The 27920-nt window shown below is 41.1% G+C and overlaps 1 protein-coding gene across 1 annotated transcript; it reads left to right on the top strand.

Moving 5' to 3' along the window:
• The first annotated feature begins 288 nt into the window (after window positions 1-288).
• LOC146614657 (complement factor H-related protein 1-like) lies at window positions 289-27730 on the top strand. Its single transcript, XM_085375420.1, has 8 exons — window positions 289-440; window positions 17572-17754; window positions 18319-18486; window positions 21119-21286; window positions 21622-21813; window positions 21905-22090; window positions 27235-27414; window positions 27509-27730. The coding sequence occupies exons 1-8, from the start codon at window positions 377-379 to the stop codon at window positions 27694-27696; spliced, it is 1329 nt and encodes a 442-aa protein (XP_085231546.1). The 5' UTR covers window positions 289-376; the 3' UTR covers window positions 27697-27730.
• The last annotated feature ends 190 nt before the right edge of the window (window positions 27731-27920 follow it).

Here is a 27920-nt window from a genome sequence, read left to right as displayed (position 1 = left end):
TTTATAAATATTTGTGTTTTCACCAACTGGTGAATTGTATTTTTAATGGCATGACATGACCTCATAATAATAATTTATATAACAGCCTGAAAAATCTATTTGTCTACTGAGTTATCTAATTATCTAGTTTTTGCAGTGTGTGACTTTGTTATGTGTAATAACATTAGGGAAGCATTATGGTGTTTATAACAGTTTGTTAGGGTCCCACTGTGTCTTTAAAGTGGCAGCATGTGATCACAGTATTTATATCTGTTTCCAGTGAGCCTGAGATTGTTTTTGGAGGCAGGAACAGACTTGTGTAAATCACTGAACAACCTTTTTTTTCTCTGTCTGCAGTGTTTAGTTTTCTTTGAGGGATCAGACGCACAAAGACAACATGCATGCAATAACCAAAATCCTGTTTTTGTGCATATGTTCACTGACGTCAGTGAAGAGCCAAGGTAAGTACTTCAAGTGATTTCAATTATTACATGATATTTTGATGGTTTTCATGTTAATGTGAATAATGGGAGTTTATCCAGGAGTTGGTGTCATGAACTGGCTGTGTAATGCAGGCAGGGTAGGACTTAAATGCAGACTTACGGAGACAGCACTTAGACCTCCACAATCAGAATCAGAATACTTAGGAAATTATGTGGGTTGCAGTTGCTCTGAGAAGAAATGGTAAAAATAGTAACAGTTGTCACGGCCGAGGCCGCCTCAAAGGGGAAAGGACTCAAATGCAGGACGCCGAACAGCACGTAAGTAGTTTTAGAGACGATGTTTATTTACTCAGTAAGTGTTCATAAACTGGAAAGTGAGGTTAACAAGTGCGAAGTGCCACAACTGAATCAAAGGGGTCTTAAGCAGCCTGGGCTAAGTAAGCAATCTGGTCTTGGTCAGTGGAAACAGCAGTTCCGGGGATTGGGCTGGAGGGAGAGTCACACTGGGTCCAGGGAAAGGGTCAGAGTCGGTCGGTGGTGACGTGGAGGGGTGAGTGGTCCGGGTGTGTGGTCCGAAATTCCTGGCGTGGAGGCAGGCAGGTGGTTCGGGTGAACAGCCTGTGGGACTGTCAGGTGGTCCAGCGTCCGGGTTGGAGCTCTTCGGCAGAGATTAGTGTTTGGCAGCTTGGTGTGGCTATGAGAGAAACACATGATGAGACAAGGTAATTCACAAAGCGAGTGCGAAATCACGGTGGTGCCCTGCACTAACTAGGGTTAGCTGAGAATCTGGCGAAGAGAGGTTGAGTGCGCTGGCCTTATGAGACCCCGGCTAAATTACCCACAGGTGTGAGCAATCAGCAGAACACTGAGGCCCCTCCCAGGGGTGGAGATGCCGGCTCGGAGGGAGACACACTGGCACACACCCGGACCATGATAACAGTAACAGACTAAACTCCAAACAATACATTATGTTGCAGATTTTAATATTAATTAGTCATTGTCAATTGCTGATTTGTCCTGTTCTCATTGTATGACGAATTATGATGGCTGTTTGGTAGCCATTTGCATACTATGCATACTCTCTCTCTCTTCATATGTGTGTGTGTGTTTCTCTCTGGTGAAATTCAGTATGGTTCCGACAACAGTTTTATGTTGATGTACAATCTTTAATATGGTGTGTGTGTGTGTGTGTGTGTGTGTGTGTGTGTGTGTGTGTGTGTGTGTGTGTGTGTGTGTGTGTGTGTGGAGGGGGGTGGTGAGTGTTTGCAATCGGCAATCCAAAATGTAACAGTAAAGCAAAGATTGCTTTTAGAAGCGCCTTCTTTCAGCAGTTAAATAGTAACAGCCAAACAATCACCAACCACCTGATAGAGAATAGAGCAGCAACTCTGAAACTGAACTTCTAAAATTGTAATTAATAAGAAAACATTGCAGCTACTTTGCTGGTTTTGCCAGTAAAGTATTAGATTATTCTGTTATTATATGTTACCTTATATATGTAATCAAAGTAGTTGAATTAGAATACTGCTGTAGATCACATTATACCCTTTAATATAGAGTGTGTGAGCTGTATGTAGTTTAGTTCTCATTATACTTTTGAGTTAACAGAACATATTCACATATTAGTTCATTAGATAAATGTGCATCACTCTGTATCCTTGATCTGCTGGGAATGTGTTACACTGTTTTCTTGACATGCTTAATTGTTGAATCATGAAGAGAAGGTTGTAAGCAGGAGACTCTGTGTCTAAAGACAGGGGAGATAGATAGACCACATTCCACACCCCCACCTTACAGAAAGCAGAGAAACAACTGCCGAGGTCATAACTTAGGCGCTGTAACAGAGAAAAAATGTGATGTTTTGGCTTTTACGACTAGCTGGGGGCCACTAGAGACTATAAAAAGCTGAGCAACCCGTCACCATTTTGAGACATGTGCCTGACCCTCTGGTAGCATCTCTCCCGTCCGGACGTTGTAATGCTCTGACTGTTGAATTGTATGGAAATAAATGATTGTTGATTGAGCATTTATACACCGAGTATTGTCCCTCCTTCAGCCCAAAGATTCAAAGAATTGGGAGATTTTAACAACTTGGTGCCGTGACCCGGATCTTTGGTGTGCTGAGGAGGTGCAGATTTGACCTTTGGTGAGATCGTGAGGCGAGGTGAACAGAGGACCGGTCCAAAAATAAAAAGGTAAGCACAGCCTGTTGTATTATAAATACCAAATGTGCATATTGGGCTTTCCAAATTAATCTGTTCACTGAGTCACATGTATTTTCACAGTAAATTTGTCGGTGTCTGGTTTTTGGCGCAAGATACTAACAACATAAGTTGAGGCTGAATTCCAGTGTGTTAAATAAACTGCTTCTACCGAGATACTAATAACATACTACGTTGGACTAGTTGCAGTAAACTGCTTCTACCGAGATACTAATAACATACTACGTTGGACTAGTTGCAGCCACTTTACCTTCCACATTTAATTTTGTCTAATACTGGCTTCTGTAGCAATAATACATTAGAATTTATTCTGAAGACGCGGCCATTAGTCCAGTACATTGAAGTCGAGGTTTGTTTATTTTGTTTATGGTGTCAGTGACGTCCTGGCTTTTGCCGGCTATGAAATAGAAGTTGATTTAAGGAAAAGCAGATGCTGGCTTCACGGTGCAGTTGAACGCTGGCAACGCGAGAGCGAAACACGTCCGTAGGTTTGGTTTATGATACGGCGTGTTCCGGTGGTGCGGCCGTGAAGTGCAGTAGTGGTTGGTGCTAGTTTTAGTACATTGGATAGAGGTTTTGACGGTGGTTTGTGGCGTCAGTCGAGTTTTAAGGGCTGCGGTCATAATACAAAGTAAAATTTTAAGTACATAGCGACACCTGGTTTATGATGTCAGGTATAACTTCGGGGATGCAAGCATCACTTTTATGATGCGACTTTGCCCCGTTGTGGCGGTCATAAGCGCAGAGAAAGGGGTATCTTGGTCTATGGTGCAGTGTGCTTTAAGAAGATCTAATAGTTGAGCTCAGAGGTTTCTGTGTAAAATTCCCGCTGAGGAAAAGTGTTGTGTGTGAGTGTGAAGGCGCGCTCTGAGTGAGAGTGTGTGTGAAGCTGCGAAGCGCGCTCTGGGTGCTGTCTTGTGTGTAAAGCGCGCACTGAGTGAGAGTGTGAGTGAGGCGCGCTCTGAGTGTGTTTTTTGTGTGAAGTGTGAAGCGTGAACACAGTGACAGTGACGGTTGATGTGTTTGATTAGGAGGACATTAGAGCAAATACACATTTTAGGATCAAAGGTTGATGCCTAGTGTACCTGTGGAACATTTTGCCCTAGGAGTGGCGACCCTCCTGTTCGTGGACGCGCGGCCAGGACCGGCGGCGTCCGGGTGCCGAGGTGGTGACTTGGGGAGGTGAGGGCCCCCGCATAGCTACGGAAATAACACTGGAACGGCCGTGTAATCACGGGTTCACATTTATTCCGGACTAGAACAAGACACATTTTGCGAACAAAGGTTGAGTCTAGATTAGTAAAGAAATATAAAAAGGTTGAATTCCTCGTTTCAGTGGTTGAAATTGTTGTGTGCCTGTCCCCTGACGAGTGTGAAATTAGAATAAAGAGGGAATTTGGAGCCACATGGAGATAGACGGGCATAATTGGGTGTATTACTCTGTGGTGTAATAAAAATAAAAAGGAGAGATAGTAAGAGGTGTGCAGTGGAGAATTATGGAGGAGTACAGAGAGGAATGTGTTGGGAGACTGGCGTACAGTTTACGCTGTCAAGGTAGGCGGGTTGCCTGCTTATCTGTTTAACAGTGATGAAAATGAAATTAAATAAATCTCTTAGTGTGTTAATACAGGAAGCTGCGGACCTGGACCAACTGCCCCCACAAGCACAGCGGCCGAAGCAAAATTATAGGTAATGGGAACCACACCCAGCACGAATCAGCAGCTGTGAAAAAGACAGCAGCGAGGAGAGAATTAGAGGAGGAATTAAGAGAAGTTTTAACACATAAAATTGGGGCCAACGGACTTGTGGAGGTTGGGAAGGCGTCCGGAGCATCACAACAAAAAGGTGAAACAAAAACACACAAGCAGAGAAATCTGAGAGAAAGGCTCCTTTTAAGGTAACGCCTAGTTTGAGAAAAGATAAAATTAACCTGCTTTTATACAAATGCACACACACGCAATGAAGAAACAGCTTACACTCATGAACACGTGAAGATTTTCCAGCAAGGTTAAAGAAAAATTAACATACTTAAATGATGAAGTCTATACATTACTGACAAAGAAACCCTCTGGGTTGCAGGACAACAATTTAACTAAAAAAAAAAAAAAAGGAACACTGGTCTAACCAACCAGGCAAGACACAACAAATTTAGTGGTTAAAAGATTCAAATTGTGACATGTTTTCTGTTGATTGATTAATAAAAGTGATTACTGAATGAAAGAAAGTTCCTTTTTGGGCTTTTAAACATGATCTTAAGAATTTTAACATATACCGGTGTTGTCCTGTCAACTTGGTGGGTTAGGAGTTGATTATATCGGGAGACAAAAAAACAAAAAAAGGGGGAGAGAAGGCTGACACAGGGCCTGGCCCCATTGTCTCCCCTCTGAATAACACAGCCAACACAACATCATTTTCCTGTTCGTTTGTTTTTGTTTTTTGTTTGTTTTTGTTTTGTTTTGTTTTTGTTTTTTCTATACATATTTAATTACAGGCTGCTTTGCCGGCCCTGAAAGCCGAGGCTGACTGGACTCCTGCTCTCCCCCATACGTGACACTGACCAAATGCTGCAACAGCTGGACCCACAACAACGACCTGAGAATGTCAACAGACCTGCAGGAATGTGATCTCAGGCAGCCGAGACGGAGAGCACTAAACCTAAGGCCCGTTTCACTACACGGGGGAAAATTCCCAGACTGCGTCAGCTGACAGAGCTGTGACGAGACGCCCGCCAAGCCGAATGAAAAGTAAGGCCGAGCGAAAGAATGCTGACCTTGATAACTTTGCATTCACACTGTGCAGGACAGTGATGGACCAACACGGATGATCGGGTGGCGAAAAAGGGCGTGACCGAGACAAGAGGAGTAACTGAGGACAGAAGGCACCTCAGAATGGACAAAAACACAGAAGAAGATGCAGGTTTCACCTGCGGTGAACATCGACACTGGAGAAAGGACTGCCCCAATTGGGGTCAGAACCAGGACGGACTGAATTTTGAGCAGCAGCAGCAGCAATGGTCGCAAACAAACTGAAAAGGAGGGGGGCAGGACCCCAGGGCATGCTTCAGGCCGTGGTTTACCCAGAACACCAGAACAGGAAAGTGATGAACACAAACACCCACACAAACACACACATCTACATGCACTGACTCAGAATGAAGAGAAACAAACACACACACACACACACACACACACACACACACACACGTCTCCAAACACACAGATTCAGAATGAAGTGAAATACACACATGAACACGTGCACTCGTTGAGTGAGTGAGAAATGACACACACACATACACACACACACACATTGGAATGCTGATTCACTGAGAAGTGATCCACATACACACACACACACACACACACGCTGATGCAATGAAGAATGCTTTGCTTATGCTGATATGCAAAATGCTGCACACAAACATCCCAATGCATAATTTTTATGAGGAGCCATTGATTACTTAGAATGTGTTATATGTCACCTAGAAGGCATTTATGTAGATTTTAGGAATAAGCTCTAAAACGGTTTGGTTATGAAAACAATGTCTGTGCGTGATGTCTGTTTATGGCTCAAGGCCTTGACTGAATTCTTTGCTGTGCTTCACACAGCCCTGATGAGGAACAGTGGCACAGAGTGAAATTGATGAATTAATAGTGTAAGGTTAGGTTGGAGTACGGCATTTTCTGTGATTGAGTTTTAATTCAAGGAGGAACAAAAGGTGTTACGGCACCTGAGGTTCTCATTCCCACACAATATTGTCCTGGCAGGAAGCAAAATTTTCCTGCGAATTTCTGGTTGATTGTTTGGTTTTGTTTAGCGCTAGCTTGATTTTATCAGTGAGCTTTGGCTTGTGTTCTTTCTCGTAAGCGAGAGAGGATAGTTTTATGCTTGGACATGTCTGCAACGGGCCCTAGTTTGTGTTATTGTTGTTAGTGTTTTGTTGGTTATGTCTGTTTTCGTTTTGTTACAGTGCACTGAGATAAGAAAATCTGAGAGGTGTGATCCACCGGTGGTGATATGTTGATATTTTGTGAGTTTATGATTTAACAATCAGCTCTTTAAACCAGGCCTGAAAGATTGAAATTTAAAGCGCTATGAAATATTCTTACAGAAACAGTTGCAAAGTGTGCTTCTCCATGATTGTAATTGGCTTGGGAGAAATTCACTTATAGGGAACACTGAGAAGTTCTGAGTCTAAAAGGATTGCACCGAGTCAATCCGGCCCAAAAAACAACAAGGAATTGTTTTCCTTTAAAATGATGACGTCATCTTGCTGGTGATGGATGCTCGAATAGGTTGCGCGTGAGACTCCATTATCAGCAACATCTGGTATGAATGTGTGTGGAGGTATGCATGTGAATGGACTGTGATGGACTGACGACTAAAAGCTTTGACTGACTTGATACTGAGACAATGACTGCACCCACTTTAGGATTAGTAAATGCCAATAAACAATTCACCCAGCCGACAAGAGAAGGGTGGATGCTTCGCTTTGTTTTGTTTTGTTTTTTCAGGAGCAGGAGGATAAGAGAGACTGGAGGAGGAGACTCTAGCTTCACATAAGTATGAACTGCAGACTTAACACTGTGGTTGCTGATTTTGAGTTACTGATGTTTGCATTAAGAAAACTGTGCTATATTAGCTGTGTTTTGATTAAGGTATCATGTTATATTATTGGGAATGCCAAATGCTACAGTGGAGATAACTATTGATATCACTCATGACTGGAATATGTTATTATTAACCATAGCAGGCCACTGTAAAAAGTCAATTAAATTTTATAGAGGAAAATCGCCAAAATTTAACAATACCTATGAATGACTGGCCACATTCAGAATAGAGATATGCAATAATAAACATTGGTCCACGTGATTTAGGTTCTCACTTGAAATAGTAAGTTATTAAATGTAGAATATAATCGACAGGGACATTTGATAGGATGTGGTACTGAAAAAGAACAAGAGCAAAGTAAATAAAGAAAATATTGTGTTTAGTTTGGATAAATTCAAATTAAAATGTACCATTACACTCAGAGGATCAATATGGAATAAAACATATGCAAAATTTGTAGGAAGTACATGACTGATAACTGTTCTGTCCTGAGCGTTTGTTTCCAGAGCACCCACTTGACCACACCAACAGTTTCTCGCCACCGAGGAGGGGTACTTGCAAAAAGAATAAAATAAAAATCTGAGTTTAACAAAACATTTTAAATGTAAATATCAAGCTTACCTTTCTTTTTCCATGAAATGTGCTTGTGGGCACGCCAGCCATTTTGAAAAGGTGGGCAAAACAATTGGCAAGGCCACACCCCCACACGTGTGATATAATTTTAAAGGTACTGTTGCCCTCTCTAAGAAACATCAGGACTTAGAGGAGTGGCAAGTAGAGTATGCGAGCTACAAGCAAAAACTAAAATGTGTACTACAGTGTGCAAAAATGAAATACTGGGTCATCAGGGGGACATGAGGGACATTTATAAAACTAAAAGTCCCACTAACCTTAAAGTGCACTTGAAAAGCTCACACAAGAAGGCTAACCTAGCTTACCTAGAAGACCTCATCAGGGGGAGCACACTCCCCCTCCTTGAAGAGCTCACCCACTCAACCCGCATCCCCAGAAAACAGCTAACCCCAGATAAGGCAGCGTGATGTATCCCGAAACAACAGGACTGGGACATCTAAATAAAGGTGTGAAACAATCGCCTTCAAAAGGTTATCAATTCACTTCAACCAAAATTAGGACCACACGGTGCGGCAAGAGTTAATAGTTATTAGTCTCAACACCCAAGGATAACCAGAAGAGCATGACTGATATGATGGAACTGGGATTTTGTTACACTTAATTTTTGCAAAACACAAATAAAACTAAATTGAAACTAAGGATTTTCAGAAAATAAAAACTAAACTAAACTAGCAAAGAATTGGTAAAAACTAATTACAACTGGTAAAAATTGAAAATCTGGAGTCGAAACCAAATAAAAATAACAACTAATGGAAATGGCGAAAAGTTTAAAACCCTGGTGCAGAGATTGGCAAATCTGACCAGGAAACGTTATAAAATGGATTGTCAGGATAGTCAGCGTTAAAGCCACTTTTGACAGTCCATACTAGGATGGCATTGGACATCTTCGGGGCGGAAGAGGGTTGGTGTGACCAAGGTGTGGTTTGGCTTGTTGTATGTACATTTCAAAATGTTACAGCTCTGGATGGACCAGTTACCAGGGCATGGAAGGATGACAGACTTTATTACATGAGGAGAAGGGACATTTTCGGGATCGAAGATCCTCAGGGATGACAAGGCTGGAGCAACGGTACTCGAGAGAAGAATTTCTGATACTTTCTGAGATATGATGTCACCAACCTTCTCTTTTAATTGTCTAGCTCCAATGAATTGACACATGGGAGTGTGTCAAAAAAGGGGGAGTTGAGTTTGAACATCAAACAATGGTTTTATGAACATCTTATGAAGTTATTTCTGTGTTTAATAAATTAGCTATGGTAAAACTTAAGCTTATAATGTGTTAGACTTAGAAAGGGTTCACTAATTTTTGATTTCTTTTACACACACATAGATTATGATTAGAATAAGTCCTGAACATAATATTTTAAACCAAATTTGAATCATTAGAACAACAATGGATAACAATATTAGATTATCAAGGCTAGGGAGAGAGGTGTTTTGGTTTTCTGTCTCTTGCAGAGAAAGGAACAGACACCAGACGGGGACACGGAGAGGTGAGGACCCTTCACAGCAGAGACAGATGTAGGGACTGCCGAGACAGCAACTGGGGTCAAGTGTCATGGCGTTTGGGCTCCTGGAGAACATGGATCCCACAAACACAGCAATAACCATGAAGGGGTTGGCGAAAACCAGGAACACCAGACCAACGAGGTTCAAGAGGCTCTTGGCAAAAAGGGGGACACGCCGGTGAACCCAAAACACACAGATCCTTGTTTGAAATCGGGGCAGAATAATCCCCAGAACTGTGCAATGACTAAAGGGTGGTCTAACCCCGGAGGTCGAAGAAAGAAGCTGAGAATCACCCAACTGGAAGACACTGGTAGCTGCAGCAATAAAAATAAAGGTTAAAAGCTCCTTAGACAGAGGTTCTAGTCTAAGTACATTTGAAAGGTATAAGGGGGCATTAAAATGGGAGTGGAAAACTGGAGCACCAAAATAAAGCTGTGGGAGAATTGGGGAGTGATGGGAGAGTCATCTGTAACTGCTGTTATGGTTGTAAATCTAACTTTGCTGGCATCTGAACTGCGTGAACACAGAGGTCATCCCACATATGGTCCACCCGTTAAAGGGGGACAGAGGGCCTCAGGTTCAAGAAAACTTGGACCTTGCGACCCTGGAGTGCATGTTGTAAGTGATCTCTTTCAGAGATCAAAAGGGGGAATTATTAGATTATTCTGTTATTATATGTTACCTTATATATGTAATCAAAGTAGTTGAATTAGAATACTGCTGTAGATCACATTATACCCTTTAATATAGAGTGTGTGAGCTGTATGTAGTTTAGTTCTCATTATACTTTTGAGTTAACAGAACATATTCACATATTAGTTCATTAGATAAATGTGCATCACTCTGTATCCTTGATCTGCTGGGAATGTGTTACACTGTTTTCTTGACATGCTTAATTGTTGAATCATGAAGAGAAGGTTGTAAGCAGGAGACTCTGTGTCTAAAGACAGGGGAGATAGATAGACCACATTCCACACCCCCACCTTACAGAAAGCAGAGAAACAACTGCCGAGGTCATAACTTAGGCGCTGTAACAGAGAAAAAATGTGATGTTTTGGCTTTTACGACTAGCTGGGGGCCACTAGAGACTATAAAAAGCTGAGCAACCCGTCACCATTTTGAGACATGTGCCTGACCCTCTGGTAGCATCTCTCCCGTCCGGACGTTGTAATGCTCTGACTGTTGAATTGTATGGAAATAAATGATTGTTGATTGAGCATTTATACACCGAGTATTGTCCCTCCTTCAGCCCAAAGATTCAAAGAATTGGGAGATTTTAACAAAAGCGATCGCTTTCACTTTATCAGAAATCTTCCTTTTACAACAGGTTAATCAGCAATTACCTTTTATGTACACTTTCTTTTTCTTTTTTTAATTTATGTTTTATTAGTTTTCTTATTTATACAACATGTACAACAAATTCAACTTAATCACCGTGGGGGGAAAAGCAAGGCAAAACAAAACAACAACAAAAGAGACAAACGGACCAAAACAAAAACAAAAACAAAAACAAACGAAACAAACCAAGAAATAAAATGACATTATACAAAATTGGGCCTCCCATTTTGTACTTATTTCAGCCATTTCAACCAATATTCTTCAAATGAGTCCGCCTGCCACTTTAGCCTAAAAGTTATTCTTTCCATAACAAAAATAGTATATATCACATCAATCCATTCATCTATAGTAGGAGCATCCTCTTTAAGCCAAAGGCGAGTTATGGCCTTTTTGGAAGCTACTGACAGCACACTGAACAAATATTTATCCAGTTTGCATAGATTAAGACTCTCTAGGTTGCCTAGGTACAATAATGCAAAATGAAATTGTATTTTCTTTTGGAAGATTGTTTCCATGACCTTATGTATTTCCTTCCAAAATGGAACCACACGGGGACATTCCCAAAAAATGTGGAAATGATTTGCTGTTGCATGTCCACAATGCCTTCAGCATGTTGTATTCTGAGAATAATTGGATTTTTGAGCTGAGGTAATAAAATAACGAATTACATTCTTCCAACTGAATTCCCTCCACGAGGGAGAGCTTGTTACTGGCCACTGCTGCCTACAGATCCCATCCCATTCCTCTCCTGAGCACTCATGAGCTGAGGCGTGTGTTCCGGAGCATTAACACCAGGAAGGCGGCCGGGCCGGATGGAGTGCTGGGCCGGGTGCTAAAAGACTGTGCTGCGGACCTGGCGGACGTCTTCACCTCTATATATAACACCTCGTTGTCCTGTTCACTGGTACCATCCTGTTTCAAAGCAGCAACCATCGTTCCCATCCCAAAACAGTCAAATGTCACATGTCTGAACGATTTCAGACCTGTGGCACTCACCCCCATTCCCGCCAAATGCCTGGAGAGACTGGTCATTAAACACATCAGAGCTGCTTTTCCACCATCCCTGGACTCGCACCAGTTTGCATACAGGGAGAACCGGTCAACCGAGGATGCGATCGCCACAGTGCTGCACACATTACTGAAGCACTTGGAACACAGGAATACCTATGCACGGCTCCTCTTTGTAGACTACAGCTCGGCTTTTAATACCATCCGGCCATACAAACTCCGTCCCAAACTCCACCAACTGGGACTTAACTCCTCTCTGTGCAACTGGATTGTGGACTTCCTCACTAACCGTAGACAGAGTGTCAGAGTGGGTAAGAACACCTCTTCCACCCTTGTGGTCAACACCGGTGCCCCTCAGGGGTGTGTTCTGAGCCCTCTGCTATACACTCTCTTCACCCATGACTGTATTTCCTCCTGCGCGTCCAATCTCATTGTTAAGTTTGCAGATGACACTACAGTGCTCGGACTTATATCCAACAATGATGAGACAAACTATAGGACAGAGGTGCAACAACTAGAGTCATGGTGCCACGACAATAACTTGGTCTTAAACACCAAAAAGACCAAGGAGATCATTGTAGATTTCCGGAAGAGGGGTCATAACAACCATCTGCCTCTCTTCATTGGCAGTGAGGCGGTGGAGAGGGTGAGCAGTTTTAAATTCTTGGGGGTAACTGTGACCGAGGACCTGTCCTGGGGCAACCATATCACCTCAGTTGTACGGAAGGCCCAACAGCGCCTCTACTACCTGAGGAGACTGCGGAGCGCACACATTCCCAGATCTCTGATGTTGAACTTCTACAACTGTGCCATCAGCAGCGTTCTGACGTATGGATTTCTAGTGTGGTTCCCCAGCTGCACCAAGGCCGATCAGCAAGCACTCCAGCGGGTGGTGAAGGAAGCTGGCAGAATTATTGGAACAAGTCTGCCAGAGATCAGTAATATCTTCCCCACTCGCTGTCTGAGGAGGGTGCACAGTATCCTGCGGGATCAACATCACCCTGCGCGCCACCTTTTCCATCTGCTGCCCTCAGGGAGAAGGTACAGGTCTATACAGGCCAGAACATCCAGACTGGCCAATAGCCTGTATCCACAGGCTGTGAGGCTCCTGAACTCTCTGCCCCCCTCTCACGGACAATAACCATATCCAACTTCTTAATAGCAATGAACTGGTCTGCATTGGTGCATCATATCTTTATTCTCTTCCCCCTCCTGCCCCCCCCCCCCCCTCTTTCTTAAATAGATAACTATCATATCTGATATCATATCTCACAGTACAATAATATTGAATGGGTTGCATTGTTGTATTTTGTCATGTTTCTCAGGTCTTTGTCTGAATTTCTACGAACATTATTGCTAAGGATTGTCTTATTGCATTGGAGTCACACTGGGTTAAATATGTACACTTGGGTTTTAAGGGGTATTTATTATTTTCTTCTTTTTTTGGGTTGTATGGAAGCCCCAAACGCAATTTCATTGTTCTTGACAATGACAATAAATAAATAAATACTAAATACTAAATACTGTTAGGGATAGATTGCTCTCTGTTTCCCATCTTGCTTTAACATATCTTGTATCATCATCCCGTAGATTGATCAGTGAACAATATAATTTGGAAATAATTTTTTGATAGGGTGCATCTCTATATGCATTCTCGAATATATATATAATCTCTTCCTTCCCAGTCGATAACTGAGGATTTTTTAACTTTTTATTCAGGAAGTCCCTCAGTTGCAAGTATCTAACAAAATCTTGATTTTGCAACCCAAACTTTTTCTTAAGGTCCTGGAAACTCATCACTTTTCCATTTTTCAACAAGGTACTGTATGTGGTGAAACCTTTATTTGCCCATGTTTTGAATGTCGAGTCGCTCTTACTAGGCAAAAATTCTGGGTCATATGCAAACCACTTAAGGAATCCGGCCCTCTGGTTTAATTGATACTTTTTAAGTACTCTTTCCCATATCTTTAATGAACTTACTATCCAAGGGTTGCCCTTGCCCTATATCCCTGTATCCATTGATAAGTTTATGCCCAGATATTTGATAGTTCTTTTGTCCCAGCTTAGTTTGCGTTTGCTGTGCAGATTTTTTTTTTTTTTGGGGGGGGGGGGGGGGCTATAAAAGCTACTAATAATAATAATGGATTGGATTTATATAGCGCTTTTCAAGGCACCCAAAGCGCTTTACAATGCCACTATTCATTCACTCTTGCATTCATACACTGGTGGAGGCAAGCTACAGTTGTAGCCACAGCTGCCCTGGGGCAGACTGACAGAAGCGAGGCTGCCATTTCGCGCCATCGGCCCCTCTGGCCAACACCAGTAGGCGGTAGGGTAAAGTGTCTTGCCCAAGGACACAACGACCAGGACAGAGAGCCCAGGGATCGAACCGGCGACCTTCCGGTTACAGATACGCTTCCCAACCCCCTGAGCCACGGTCGCCCACTACGAACTTGGGTTTTTTGTATATTCAATTTATATCCCGACTCGAGTATAGCCCATACTCCTTTAACACTGACATGAGCTCCATAAGTGATTCAGTAGGTTTTGATAAGTAAACCAAAACATCATCTGCGAACAAGGCCAATTTCTGCTCACTTCCAGCAATATTAATCCCTTTTATTTTACCATTCTGCCTAATCCTTTGAGCCAATGGCTCTATAAAAATAGCAAATAAGAGTGGACTCAGTGGGCATCCTTGTCTTGTGGACCTTTCAAGCTTAAAAGCATCTGAAAGTTCACCGTTAATCTTTATTTTTACAGTTGGGCTATTATACAAAGCCCTCAATATTGTAATGATGGACCCATTAAACCCAAATCTAAGCATTGCTTGGAATAAAAATTCCCATCTCACAGAGTCGAAAGCTTTTTCAGCATCTAGACTCAATAATATAGCTGGTATTTTATTTAGATTAATATGTCTAATAATTTGCAGAGTTCTCTTAACACTATCGTGGGTTTGGTGCGACCTAACAAATCCAGTTTGGTCTAGACCCTTCAAGTCTCCGTGCTATGATTGACGTAAACAATTTGTAATCTACATTTAATACACTTATTGGCCTGTAGTTGGAACATTCTAGTTTCGTAAGTAGCCAATTAAATGTTTTAAGTAAGACCGGTGTCAAAGGTTCCCCTAATTTCTTATACCACTCCGCAGTAAAACCATCTGTACCTGGAGATTTGTTTGCCTTAAGTTTTCCAATCGCCATGTGAAGTTCTTCCCTTGTAATTTGCTTCACTAATGATTTGTTTTCTTCTACTGTAAGTTTAGGGAGGTGTAACATGTCAAGCAAACTCTCCATTTGATCATCGTTGTTTGTGGGTGGTTGTGAATATAATTTTTCATAGTATCTCTTAAAGCAATCCTTAATTTCCTCTATACCCTGCATTTCCATTTTGGTTTCCGGGTCCCTTATCCTGTACATTGTTCTGTCTGCTTGTTGTTTCCTAAATCTATATGCCAATTGTTTCATATATTTAGCTCCCCCCTCATAATATCTTTGTTTGGTCAACATTAATTTCGTTTGGATGTCATGAGTGTATATCTCATTAATTAAATTTCTCTTCTTTGCCATTTCTAATTTTGTCTTAGTATCAATAGTATTTTTATGTGTGGCCTCTAATTACAATAGTTCCAACTGCAACTTCTGGAATCTTGCAACTTTGGATTTTTTAATATTGGAGGTTATAGCAATAACTTTTCCTCTCATCACTGCTTTGCACGCATCCCACAAAATCGGTGGGGGTAACTCATCTTTATCAGGCGTGGCGACCGTGGCCGTGGCTCAGGGGGTTGGGAAGTGTATCTGTAACCGGAAGGTCACCGGTTCGATCCCTGGGCTCTCTGTCCTGGTCGTTGTGTCCTTGGGCAAGACACTTTACCCTACTTGCCTACTGGTGCTGGCCAGAGGGGCCGATGGCGCGAAATGGCAGCCTCGCTTCTGTCAGTCTGCCCCAGGGCAGCTGTGGCTACAACCGTAGCTTGCCTCCACCAGTGTATGAATGCGAGAGTGAATGAATAGTGGCATTGTAAAGCGCTTTGGGTGCCTTGAAAAGCGCTATATAAATCCAATCCATTATTATTATTATCATTGAATTCCAGGTATTCAGCAATGTCTTTTGTCAACTGTTCACATGTCCGTTCGTTCAGTATACTAGAATTTAATTTCCAGTTGGTTATTTTTCTCCTTTGAGTAGAGTTTAAAGATAAATATTGAGGGCAATGATTGAAAGGTCCATTGGCCCAATATGGTACTCGTGTATTTTGTTCATATCAGTACCAAAAGTGAGGAAGTAGTCTATTCTCAAATAAGTTGCATGTGGAGATGAATAGTAAGTATAGTTCCTTGCCGTTGGATTAAGACGCCTCCAAGTATCCACCAATCCCATCTCCTCTATCAGAAGGTTCAGTTTTCTAGTTAGTTTTTGTGATTGAGATATTCTCTTCCCCGATGCGTCCAGATGTGGTTTTAATGTAATATTAAGGTCTCCTCCGCAGACAAGTAATCCCTGTGCCTCTGTCACTACTTTCTCGAGTACTTGCATATAGAAATCAAATGTGGAACCTGGAGGAATATAAACATTATAGAACGTGATCAATTCCCCATCCAATTTGCCCTGTACCAGGATAAATCTGCCTTCTCTATCCCTAATTGTAGCAAAGTGTTCAAGAATGACCTTCCCTGATATTAAAATAACCCCCCTCCTCTTGTATGTCTTAAACCATTTGAAGAGTAATAAGCGTGCTTGAAACCTTGTCTCTTAAGTGTCTCGTGCTCAAGGCCCACCAAATGTGTCTCTTGTAGAAATGCCACATCAATATCCTCTCTTTTCGGTTTACTAAGAATTTTTCCCTGCTTTGTCGGGCTTTGGAGTCCATTTACGTTAAGTGAGAGTACCTTTAACATTTGGCTTTATTATACCGCCAGACAGAACCATGAATGTGCATTCCAAATGTCACTGAAATAAAACATTGTGCCCCCACTGTTAACACAAAACTAAGATTAGTACACAAAAACAATAGAACCAATATAGAGTCGTCCATATACTCAGGATCATTCGACCCCTTTAGGTCCCTGTTGGAGAGAGGAGAGAAAGGACCCACCATACGGTGGGGGCTTTCCCTAGTGTTGTGGCGACTGTCCAACTGGTATATCCCACTTACACTAGATGAGTCCAACATATATGGTAACTTATAAATCTGATCAACTGAACTATCAACATACCGACTTGGACACAATGAAACCAAATAGAGCATATTACCTTCTTATTTAGACTGCTTGCCTGTGAGTGTAGCTCCTATCCTCCTTGTCATTCATATTTAGTAGTCTCTTCTATATTCCCGCAGTTTGCGTCGGACTCGAGTTTCCATTCGTGGCCCTCTGTCCCTCTCCATATCCACATATGGAGAGGGACATGGCAAGGAGTGGTCCTTGCCATGAAAATGCGTTACATACTTTCTCTTCGGTGCTGGGTCCCGAGTTTGCGCGTGTGGGGACCACCTCTATGCCCCGTGTTCTCAGATCCTCCGCTGCGTCCTCTGTGTCCTCGTAAGACCTGCTCATAGAAGTAGGTTTTCACCTGGTGAAACGGTAACAGTTACATGTGAGGAGAGATACTGGATTTGGAGAACCCGCACGCGCTCAGTTGAGACTACTTGCAATGAGGATGGACAGTGGTCTGTCAGACCAGTATGTCAAGGTATAAAACTACAAAAGCTTTAGACACATATTCTAAACTCACTGTTCTTTGCTTTCATGTAGTTCAATCAGCCATGAGGATGATGAACAATTTTTTTGAAGATTATCCAGTCTTTCTTTCTTTCTTTACAGAGGTTACATGTATCCGTCCACAAGATAGACTTTTGTCCCGCTGGGAGGCGTCTTGGCGTGATGAGACAAAGAAATTGGGTGATACTGTCAGGTACACATGTATATCAGGATACAGGAGGAAAGATGGCGTCACTCGGGCCACATGCACCAGAGATGGATGGGAACCAAATCCACTTTGTCAAGGTATGGTGGAGTTTAGTTCACTTTTCTTCTAATTCTGACATGATCGTTTTTAATTTCTTTAATATTAGTCCATATTTGAGAAAACAGGAGAGAACTGCAGAATGTCTTTGGTCAAACAGAAGCCTCAAAGGATCATTCAGTCATAGAGTAAAATCTTACGAACCAGCAATATAAATTTTAGAGACTCTGTGTGATAGTTCATAGTGAGAGAAAATGGTAATAACATTCATTTTTTTGTTTATTTGTGTACTAACCAAGCACTAACCGAAAGAGTGTACAAATACTCACTGGATACTATTTTCTGTACAAACTGCAAGAAACATTTCTACTGCCACAACAACTTTCAGCTGGATGTTGAATCCACAACTGAACACTTTTCTTGTCCTTTGACTGAACATATTCAAATATAAAATACAGAACTGTTAAATGGAATCACATTTACACTGGGGAGCTGCTGCTTTTACTTAAAAGATTATATGAAAGTATCTGAATGTTTTACATGACAAAATTATCTGAATCAAAGTAAATGCAGAAGCTTAATAAATGTGGTTTTGTTCCTTTCAGAGATAAAATGCAGGAGGCAACAGTTTAATAATGCAGATATTACTGGAAAAATTCAGGCTGAATACAGGTACAACGATCGTGTCCAGTATAACTGCAGGAGAGGTTATGAAGGAAGTTTCACTCTAACCTGTAAAGAAGATGGCTGGCATAGGTCTAATGAATGTACAGGTAAGAAAATGCAATAAACTTAAAAGGATACATTTATTCAGTTATTCAAGGACTACTGTTTTTCATGACAAATATAAATGTTGTAAACAACTGATGACAAAAGACAAATGTATAAACTGTATATAAAAGGTGAGCATTGCTTTCAGGACTGAAAAGTGAAGCTAATATGAAAGCTCAGTCAACATGAATTCTCTCAAATCGGGGAACTTGCAGAAAAGCATCTGGTTCTACAGAATGGTAAATGATCTGTATTTGTATAGCGCTTTACTAGTCCGTAAGGACCCCAAAGCGCTTTACACATTCAGTCATCCACCCATTCACACACACATTCACACACTGGTGATGGCAAGCTACATTGTAGCCACAGCCGCCCTGGGGCGCACTGACAGAGGCGAGGCTGCCGGACACTGGCGCCACCGGGCCCTCTGACAGAAGTCTATCTTTAGTCTATCTTTGTCTTTAGATTCCTTGATGAGCTCCACAAACATTTTTCTTTTGTGAAGCAATGCATGTTACTCTTATCAAAGAGTAACATGCATTTTCCTTGACAATGATGTCATCGCCTTGTCCATCTTTTTCTGGGATTTCTTGCCCTGAAAATAAAGAAAAGGTTATACTTTCCACACATACAAATCTGCTTGGGGCTCATTCGGATCCCAGTGCCGTAAATTTTGTCATCAGATGGTTAGAGCGAGGTTTCGTGCCAAGGTACTGATTTTTTTTTTGACGGAGCTAACTTATCCAAAAAGAATTTGTATGGTATTGCACCTGGTGGTAGACGTCGAGCAGACATCAAAGAAGTTTAACACAGAATAATAACTGGGCCTTTGGGTCTCCGGTTGTCCATGTCTGCATCCGACTTTAACCTTGGCTTAAGTATCTGTTTGAATCCTTTTTTTGTTTAGCGTTCACATTTACTTCTATTCCTAATTCCCACTTCTATTAGTTTGATTCCTCCTTTAGTCTTCCATGCTTGTGTCGTCTTCCTTTTATTTAGTTCATTTATGTGTCTTCTGTGATATCTCACTTCCTGTTTTATTTTGAGAGTTTGTGTTCCTTATGTTTTGCTTCTGGTTTTGCTTCATTCATCTTTTTTCCTCAATCTGAAATCTCCAAAGTGACACCTGGAGGCCAGTTTGGCTATTGCCATATCATGATAATGGGCATGATGTTTTACTCAGGGTCTGGAGTTTTTGTCATAGCGAACCTCCTGCTGTTCTTTATGAGAGATTCACACCAGAAGCATCAGTGAGAATTAAAAAAAAAAACTGTTAAGAAGTAGGTCGCCTCTAATTAATGAATTTGTTTTTCTAACATTTAATTTTCAGGTATATATATATTCCTTATGTCAGTGCAGTATATGAGTAACGTTATATACTGACCATGAAGTCAGTTAATGCAGTAAATAACATTTTACAGAGAACAGATGGAGTCATAGCTGTAAAAGTCTGTTTTATTAAAACAGAGGCTGTTTGATCTTAATGAATTTACAGTACATTGTGCCATTCTCTCCTTGCTGATATGAGTGAATGGAGCTCCAACTCCAGTGGCTGACTTTCTAACTTTCACTCATGACAGTAACCATTCGAATAAGATATTTATGTATTATTTATATAATATTTCTGTAATTACACTTTGGATTGCAGTGTATAAGTGACTGGATAGTCTATATTGATCTTTACCATACACAACAAAAATAATAATAATGAGATGAGGTATTGTTTTCTGTTACACATGCTCCTGTAAGAAATAGAACCGCAAATATAAAAAAAATTATTATTTGATTTGTGTCTGTTTATCAGTTGAAATCACCAGCTCTTGTTTTGTTTAGCTCCCTCTGCTTCCCTGAGTCTGCATTTTGGGTCCTCGCTCACTAACATCTGACACATCATGGGAAGGCTTTGCGCAACTAAAAGCCTATTCCACAGGGCGGCTGTCCCAAAGGTCCAGCACCTGATTTCTTCAATTCTAATATATAAGAAGGGATGCTAGTAGAAAGGATGACTCTTTCCTTGTCAACTTCTTTCAGATGTGTCGCTAGCATCAAATTAAAAAAAAAAAAAATCCTAAAATTGTGTATTTTTCAGTTTATGACATTTGCAAATCATTTCTGTATCTTTTCATTTACCTTTTGTACTGCATCTCAAAAAATTTGATATTGGGGTGGTAAATACAAAAGAGAAGTATGTTTGTTAATGCCTACTGAGTTCACTAGTTTGTTAAAGGCGTAGACCCGGGTGAACCCATCCATTAAGATGGCAGTGGTAAAAGTCAAATGCAAGTTGAAAGCTCAGTCTCACTTGTGGCTGAGGTTTTTGCTGTTTTGGTAAGAATCTAAAGCTGCAGTCTGAAAGTCTAATAGTAGTGACAGTCATGAACCAAATTTCATCCAAACATCTCACGTAAAGACAATCAAAAACCACACGAAATGGAGGTTTGCCAAAGTCAGCAGGATTCAATGCTAGTCACTTAATAACAGACATTACACAGTCTATTCAATAGTATTAAGGATATTTAAGCCTAGTCCAAAGATAGTTGAATAATGTTATCTATGAATCACTACTAATAACACAAGAATGTATTCTGACTGCTCTTTGATAATATCTAAATGTAATATCTGTCTTTCTGATAGCTATAACAGGATGTCCAACAACGAGCTTTGACCGCAGACTTAAAGTTTGGCAACATGGTGACAAACTTTACTTCAGGTGTGAGGATGGTTACAAACCTCTCAGCAAAGGCTGGTGGGGTGAAGCCACATGTGTGCACGGTGTTTGGTCTGGAGTTGAAAGCTGTATTGGTAATTAAAGTTTCTAATTAAAGTATCTTCTGTTATTAGCTTGAAGCAAACACAGTGACTTGTTCAATACCAATGTCAAGATGGGGAGTATAAGATGTTTAGGTAGAAAAATATAAGTTTTGAAATCTGTTTTAAACATCTTTTTAACATTTGAGTTTTATCTGCAGTTATGTTTAAGAAAACTGGTGTGAAAATATTTTCTGTAATATCTTACAATAAGTGCATTCATACAGAGTTTCTTCCACTGCTTATTCTGATCACATTTTTAAATGGAGGAATGGATTTCATCCATCTGCAAATTTTTGCATAATTGTTTGTTTTCATATCCACTTTAGAGGAACAAAGGTGTCGACAAGCTCCTGAGATTCCTAATGGGGAAGGAATACTAGGGAGTACTGAACAACACGGACAGACCCAAGAAATGATGTTCATTGATTGCAATGAAGGATACTCTGCTAAGATTGAGGAATTAACCTGTCGTGACGGACGATGGGATTTAAATGGATCACTTGATGATATCTGTAAATGTGAGTCACCTCAACCATTATTTTGATGCATGTTTTTATGAAAAGATTACAGAGTGTAAATTAATAGTGTACATGTTGTGATGTCTTACAGCTAATCATGATAACTGCAGCCCTCCACCCAAAGTTGAAAATGCTGTTATTACAACTCGTTATCGGAAGCAATACCCATCTCGCTCTGAAGTAACCTATCAGTGCTTTGACAATTACATTATGGAAGGAAAAGCTACGATTAACTGCATAGCTGGGGAATGGAAGGAGCTCGCCATTAAGTGTTTACGTACGTACATGACATAAATAAATAAAAATGGTGGGGCAAATACTTTACATCATCAAAAAAAACCTGTAAGAACTGGGCATTAATTTCAGTTTCACTGCAGCAATGAGAAACTGGAAATGGTTAAAAAGCAGTGAGTGTTTGGAAGCTAGGTATTGGGAGTATCCTGTACTATTTTTAACACAGAAAATTTTTGATTTTGTTTTCTTTATTACAGTTACACAGACTGAAATCTTTTACCACATGATTATGTGCATGCTGTGAAAATGTCTCAGGGACACTGGCACCTTTCCAGCTCACAAACAGCAGACGCACACACACAACATTTTATACTATTCTATTCTATACTATTTATACTATACTACTCTCTCCATCATCTTCTCAATATCAAACTTTCAACTTGCTCTCCTCTGATACTTGGTCCTCTTTTACTCCTTTTACATTACAAGACATCAGATGCCTGCTTTGTCATATAAAACAGACTTCAAGCCCCCTTGATGTCCTTCCATCTTCATTTTTCACTAGTGTGTTTGATTCAATTGGCCCCTATATTGTGGAAATGATAAATACTTCTCTTCATACTGGCTCAGTCCCCAGCTTCTTTAAACAAGCTATTGTTGAGCCAAAATGAAAGAAACCCCAGCTGGATCCATCTCTTCCTAACAGTTATAGGCCAATATGCAAATTGCCTTTTATATCGAAAATTTTAGAAAAAGCAGTAGTAGAACAACTTAACTATTTTCTGGATAAAAATGCCGTTAAAAATGCTGTTCCAGTCTGGTTTTCGTAAATTGCATTCCACTGAAACGGCCTTACTTAGAGTATCTAGTGATATCTTGATGGCAGCAGACTCTGGAGAATATACAGTGCTGGTCCTGTTGGATCTCAGCTCTGCTCTTGACACAGTAGATCACAGTATCATGATAAACAGACTCAAGAACTTGTTTGGGATTACTGGTGTTGTTTTAAAATGGTTTATATCATATCTGTCTGAGAGATCTTTTACTGTTTGCATGAATCATGTCACATCAGAATCAACAGTTTTGCCGTGTGGGGTACCTCAGGGATCTGTCCTGGGTCCAATTCTCTTTTTACTTTATGTATTTCCCCTAGGCCAAATTATTAAGCGCTATAAATATATCTCCTATCATCTCTATGCTGACAACATCCAACTATACTGTTCCTTCAAAATGTCTGAGTTTTATAAATTGTCTAATTTAAGTAATTGCCTGACAGAAATCAACAAATGGTTAAATGATAATTTTCTCCAACTAAACTCTGATAAAACAGAAACTCTAATTATTGCTCCAGACCACATGGTCCCAGAAATTAGACAGCATATCAGCTTCTTAGACCCTTCTGTAAAATCAAGCCTTAGAAACCTCGGTGTCATATTTGACAGCTCGATGTCGCTCGAGCAGCATTCTAAGCAGCTGGTCCGAAACTGTTTTTATCATTTACGGAATATTTCTAAACTCAGACTAATGGTATCAAAGCTTGAACGTGAGATGATTATTCATGCTTTTATTTCTTCTCGTTTAGACTATTGTAATGGCCTTTTTACTTGTTTTAACCAATCAGCCTTAAATCGTCTTCCGACTGTGCAGAATGCTGCAGCACGTCTCTTAACAGGCACCAAGAGAAGATCGCATATCACTCCAGTCTTGGCCTCCCTTCACTGGTTGCCTGTAAATTTTAGGTTTCATTTTAAAATTTTAGTTCTAACCTTTAGGGCCCTACATGGTCAAGCTCCTCAATATTTATCTGACCTGCTGAAACCACATACATCTTCTCGGGCTTTAAGGTCATTAGATCAGAGACTGCTGGTGGTACCGCACACTCGTTTTAAAACTCGTGGTGATCGGGCTTTTCAGACTGTGGCACCACGGTTGGGGAATTCTCTCCCACTGTCTCTTCGCTGCACGGACTCCATTGATTCTTTTAAGAAACAGCTGAAGACATTTTTATTTAGAAAAGCATTTGATTAATTTCTTCTTATGCTGTTTTTATAGTTTTATTGTTTTACATTGTTTTATTTACTGTTATATTGTTTTTATATTTCCATTTCCTGTGTTGTAAAGCACTTTGTGATTTTTATCTGTGAAAAGTGCTATATGAATAAATTTTACTTACTTACTTTCTTACTATTAGTAATATACTATTTAAAATTGTACTATTAAATTCCAGTGCACAAAATAATCTAGGCAAGCCTCCAGTTTGCACTGGAACAGTTCGGAGCTGACTGTGAAGCGGTGGGAATGAGAATCACCACCTCCAGATCTGACGCTATGGTCTTCAGCTGGAAAAGGGTGGAGTGCCCACTCCAGGTCAGGGATGAGTTCCTGCCCCAAGTGTTTCTCGGAGTTTAAGTATCTCGGGGTCTTGTTCACAACTGAGGGGAGAAGAGAGCAGGAGATCCACAAATGGATTGGTGATGCGGTATACTGGTCCATCTTGTTCAAGAGAGATCTGAGTGTAAAAGAGAAGCTCTTGATTTACCAGTTGATCTACGTCCCTACCCTCACCTATGGTCACAAGCTGTGGGTAGTGACTGAAAGAACAAGATCGAGGATACAAGAGGCGAAAATTGGCTTTTTCTTTTACTACTATTACAGTTTGCAAGTAGCATGTACGACCACATCATTGAGTTGCGTGTTGTAGCCACACAGTGTTTTGTAGTAATCACTCAAATCACTCAAATCACTTTTTTATTGTCACATCACATGTGCAGGCACACTGGCACAGCACATGCGAGTGAAATTCTTGTGTGCGAGCCCCACAAGCAACAGAGATGTGCAAACACAACAACACAAACGAGCAAAATACAAGAATGGCCAACCTGAAACTAATAAATATATGTACAATATATAATAGTGTATGCATTTCTGGATGTGTATACTAAATATTTTCCTACGTGTGTGTGTGTGTGTGTGTGTGTGTGTGTGTGTGTGTGTGTGTGTGTGTGTTACTATTTAATTTTTACAAATTAAATAGTAAAAAAATAAAATAAAATAATAATAATAATAATAATAATAATAATAAAATATATAAAATATACAGAGTTGAATATGTGCAAAACAAGTGGCATTTATATACAGTGTGGAGTGCATAATGTTGAAGTTCCAGTAGTGACTGAGGTGTCTATGACGTGTTCAGCAGTCTGATGGCCTGGTGGAAGAAGCTGTCTCTCAGTCTGCTGGTACGGGACCGGATGCTGCAGAACCTCCTTCCTGATGGAAGTAGTCTGAACAGTTTATGGCTGGGGTGACTGGAGTCCTTGATGATCCTCCCCGCTTTCCTCAGGCAGCGCTTCCTGTAGATGTCTTGGAGGGAGGGAAGCTCACCTCCAATTATCCGTTCAGAGCACCGCACTACTCGCTGGAGAGCTTTGCAGTTGTAGGCGGTGCTGTTGCCGTACCAGGTGGTGATGCATCCAGTGAGGATGCTCTCAATGGCACAGTGATAGAAGGTCCTGAGGATGCGGGGGCTCATGCCGAATCTTTTCAGTCTCCTGAGAAAGAAGAGGCGCTGCTGCGCCTTCTTCACTGTTTTGTTTGTGTGTACTGACCACGTAAGATCCTCAGCCAGGTGTACGCCAAGGAACCGGAAGCTGCTCACTCTCTCCACAGCAGCGCCGTTGATGGTGATGGGGGTGTGTACTTCTCTGCACCTCCGGAAGTCCACTATCAACTCCTTTGTCTTTGCGACGTTGAGGGTGAGATGGTTGTCTTGACACCAGTGGGTCAGGGCGCTGACCTCCTCCCTGTAAGCCGTCTCATCACCGTTGGTGATAAGACCCACCACTGTAGTGTCGTCCGCAAACTTCACAATGATGTTGGAGCTGTTAGTGGCTGTGCAGTCGTAGGTGTAGAGTGAGTACAGGAGAGGGCTCAGTACACACCCCTGTGGAGCACCAGTGTTCAGTGTGATGGGGGATGAGGTGATGCTGCCCAGTCTGACCACCTGGCGTCTGTCAGACAGGAAGCTAAGGATCCAGTTGCAGAGGGAGCTGCTCAGTCCTAGATCCTGCAGTTTCCTGTCCAGCTTCGAGGGAACGATGGTATTGAATGCTGAGCTGTAATCTACAAACAGCATCCTCACATACGTGTCTCTCTTCTCCAGGTGTGACAGGGCAGTGTGTAGTGTCAGGGCTATGGCATCATCAGTGGACCTGTTGTGGCGGTATGCAAACTGTAGAGGGTCCAGTGAGTCGGGTAGTGCAGAGCAGATGAAGTCCCTGACCAGCTTCTCGAAGCATTTGCTTACGATGGGGGTCAGGGCTACAGGTCGCCAGTCGTTCAATGAGGAGATGGTGGAGGATTTGGGTACAGGGACGATGGTGGCCATTTTGAAGCAGGCTGGGACTACAGACAGAGAGAGGGAAAGGTTGAAGATGTGTGTGAACACTCCAGCCAGCTGAGCCGCGCATGACCTGAGGACGCGGCCGGGAATCCCGTCCGGACCAGTAGCTTTGCGTGCGTTCACCTTCCTGAAGCACTTCCGCACATCCTCCTCAGACACAGTGTGCGCACTGACGTCATCCGCGGTGCGCACACACACACACAGTAGTAGTAGTACAGAACAGTAAGTGAATTGTGAGTTTCTGGATTTTGAATTTAAAATCATGTGTAAATCATATTTTCAGGCTGGCCACCCCCACAAAAATCATCTAGCTCCCCCGGCAAGAATGGATACAAATACTAAATTTGTGAAACTGTGTTCAATTTCAAATGAATTCACTTATTATAGCATCATATGAATTCAATTCCCTGAAAAATGTCAAAAAGAAAAAAAACTCAGATCTGCTACTTGTGATTAAGGGAACAGTTTCTTAAGTAAATTAATGAATGGTTAAGAAAACTTTTAATGCTTATTATTAGCAAATGCATGTTTTAGACATTTACTTAATTATTCATGTCCTTCAGTAAACGATATATAGAATAAATATGAGAAAATAATATTAGTTACTCAGGAAAACAAATACAGCTACATGTTTCTTTCTAAGGTTTTGAGGCATTTTTCATTGAAGGAAAAAACATAATTGAACAGCATTTCCTCAAAAGCCAGCATACCAACGTTCCTGAAAGTATCACAGCTGCGCCACGTGATCATCTTTTTGTCAATCTTGGCTCTTCACTTATTTTCAGAAATTCCACCCTGTGGGATACCTCCAGCTCTTGAGGATGGAGACACCAAGACTGCCATCAAAGAGCATTACAGCCATAATGAAACTATTGAATACATGTGTCAGAGTCACTACATTATGGAGGGAGAACCTTACAAAACCTGCCTCTATGGTGAATGGACTGGACACATGAGATGCCTCAGTAAGTTACAGTTCTCCCCAATATTAAGAATAATTTTATCATAATATTCTTTTACATCTTTATCATAATATTCTTATATCTTTGTCTCTTGCAGGGCCTTGCATTGTGAATGAAGATGAAATGAGACAGCATAACATCACCTTGAAATCAAGTGGCACTAAGTATTTAGTTCATGATGAAATAATAGAGTTCAGGTGTACCAGAGGATTATCTACTGGTACTGTGGCAATGCGTCAGAGATGTAATAGTGGTGTGTTAGTCCTACCCACATGCCGAGAGTGAAAAGTTGAAATGATTTCTGATCCTCTGTTTTCAGATGTGGAATAATAAATCACAGATTGTCTGATTTGGTCCGTTTTCTGCTTTCTTCTACTTCACACTAGAAGTAAAACTCATATGTTCATACAGACATACTTCCCATTTTTTGAAAGTACACTGACCAAAATTAAAATGTATAAATCTAATCCACAAGCACTCTTAAGTAATGCAAGATGTCGTGCATTTAT

Source organism: Diplotaxodon limnothrissa, linkage group LG17, assembly GCF_057381915.1.
Source record: "Diplotaxodon limnothrissa isolate DT_005_m linkage group LG17, D_limnothrissa_male_GT1.1, whole genome shotgun sequence".
Lineage (NCBI taxonomy): Eukaryota > Metazoa > Chordata > Actinopteri > Cichliformes > Cichlidae > Diplotaxodon > Diplotaxodon limnothrissa.
The sequence above is the reverse complement of the archived record's forward strand: the minus strand, read 5'-3'. Positions and strand labels throughout refer to the sequence as shown.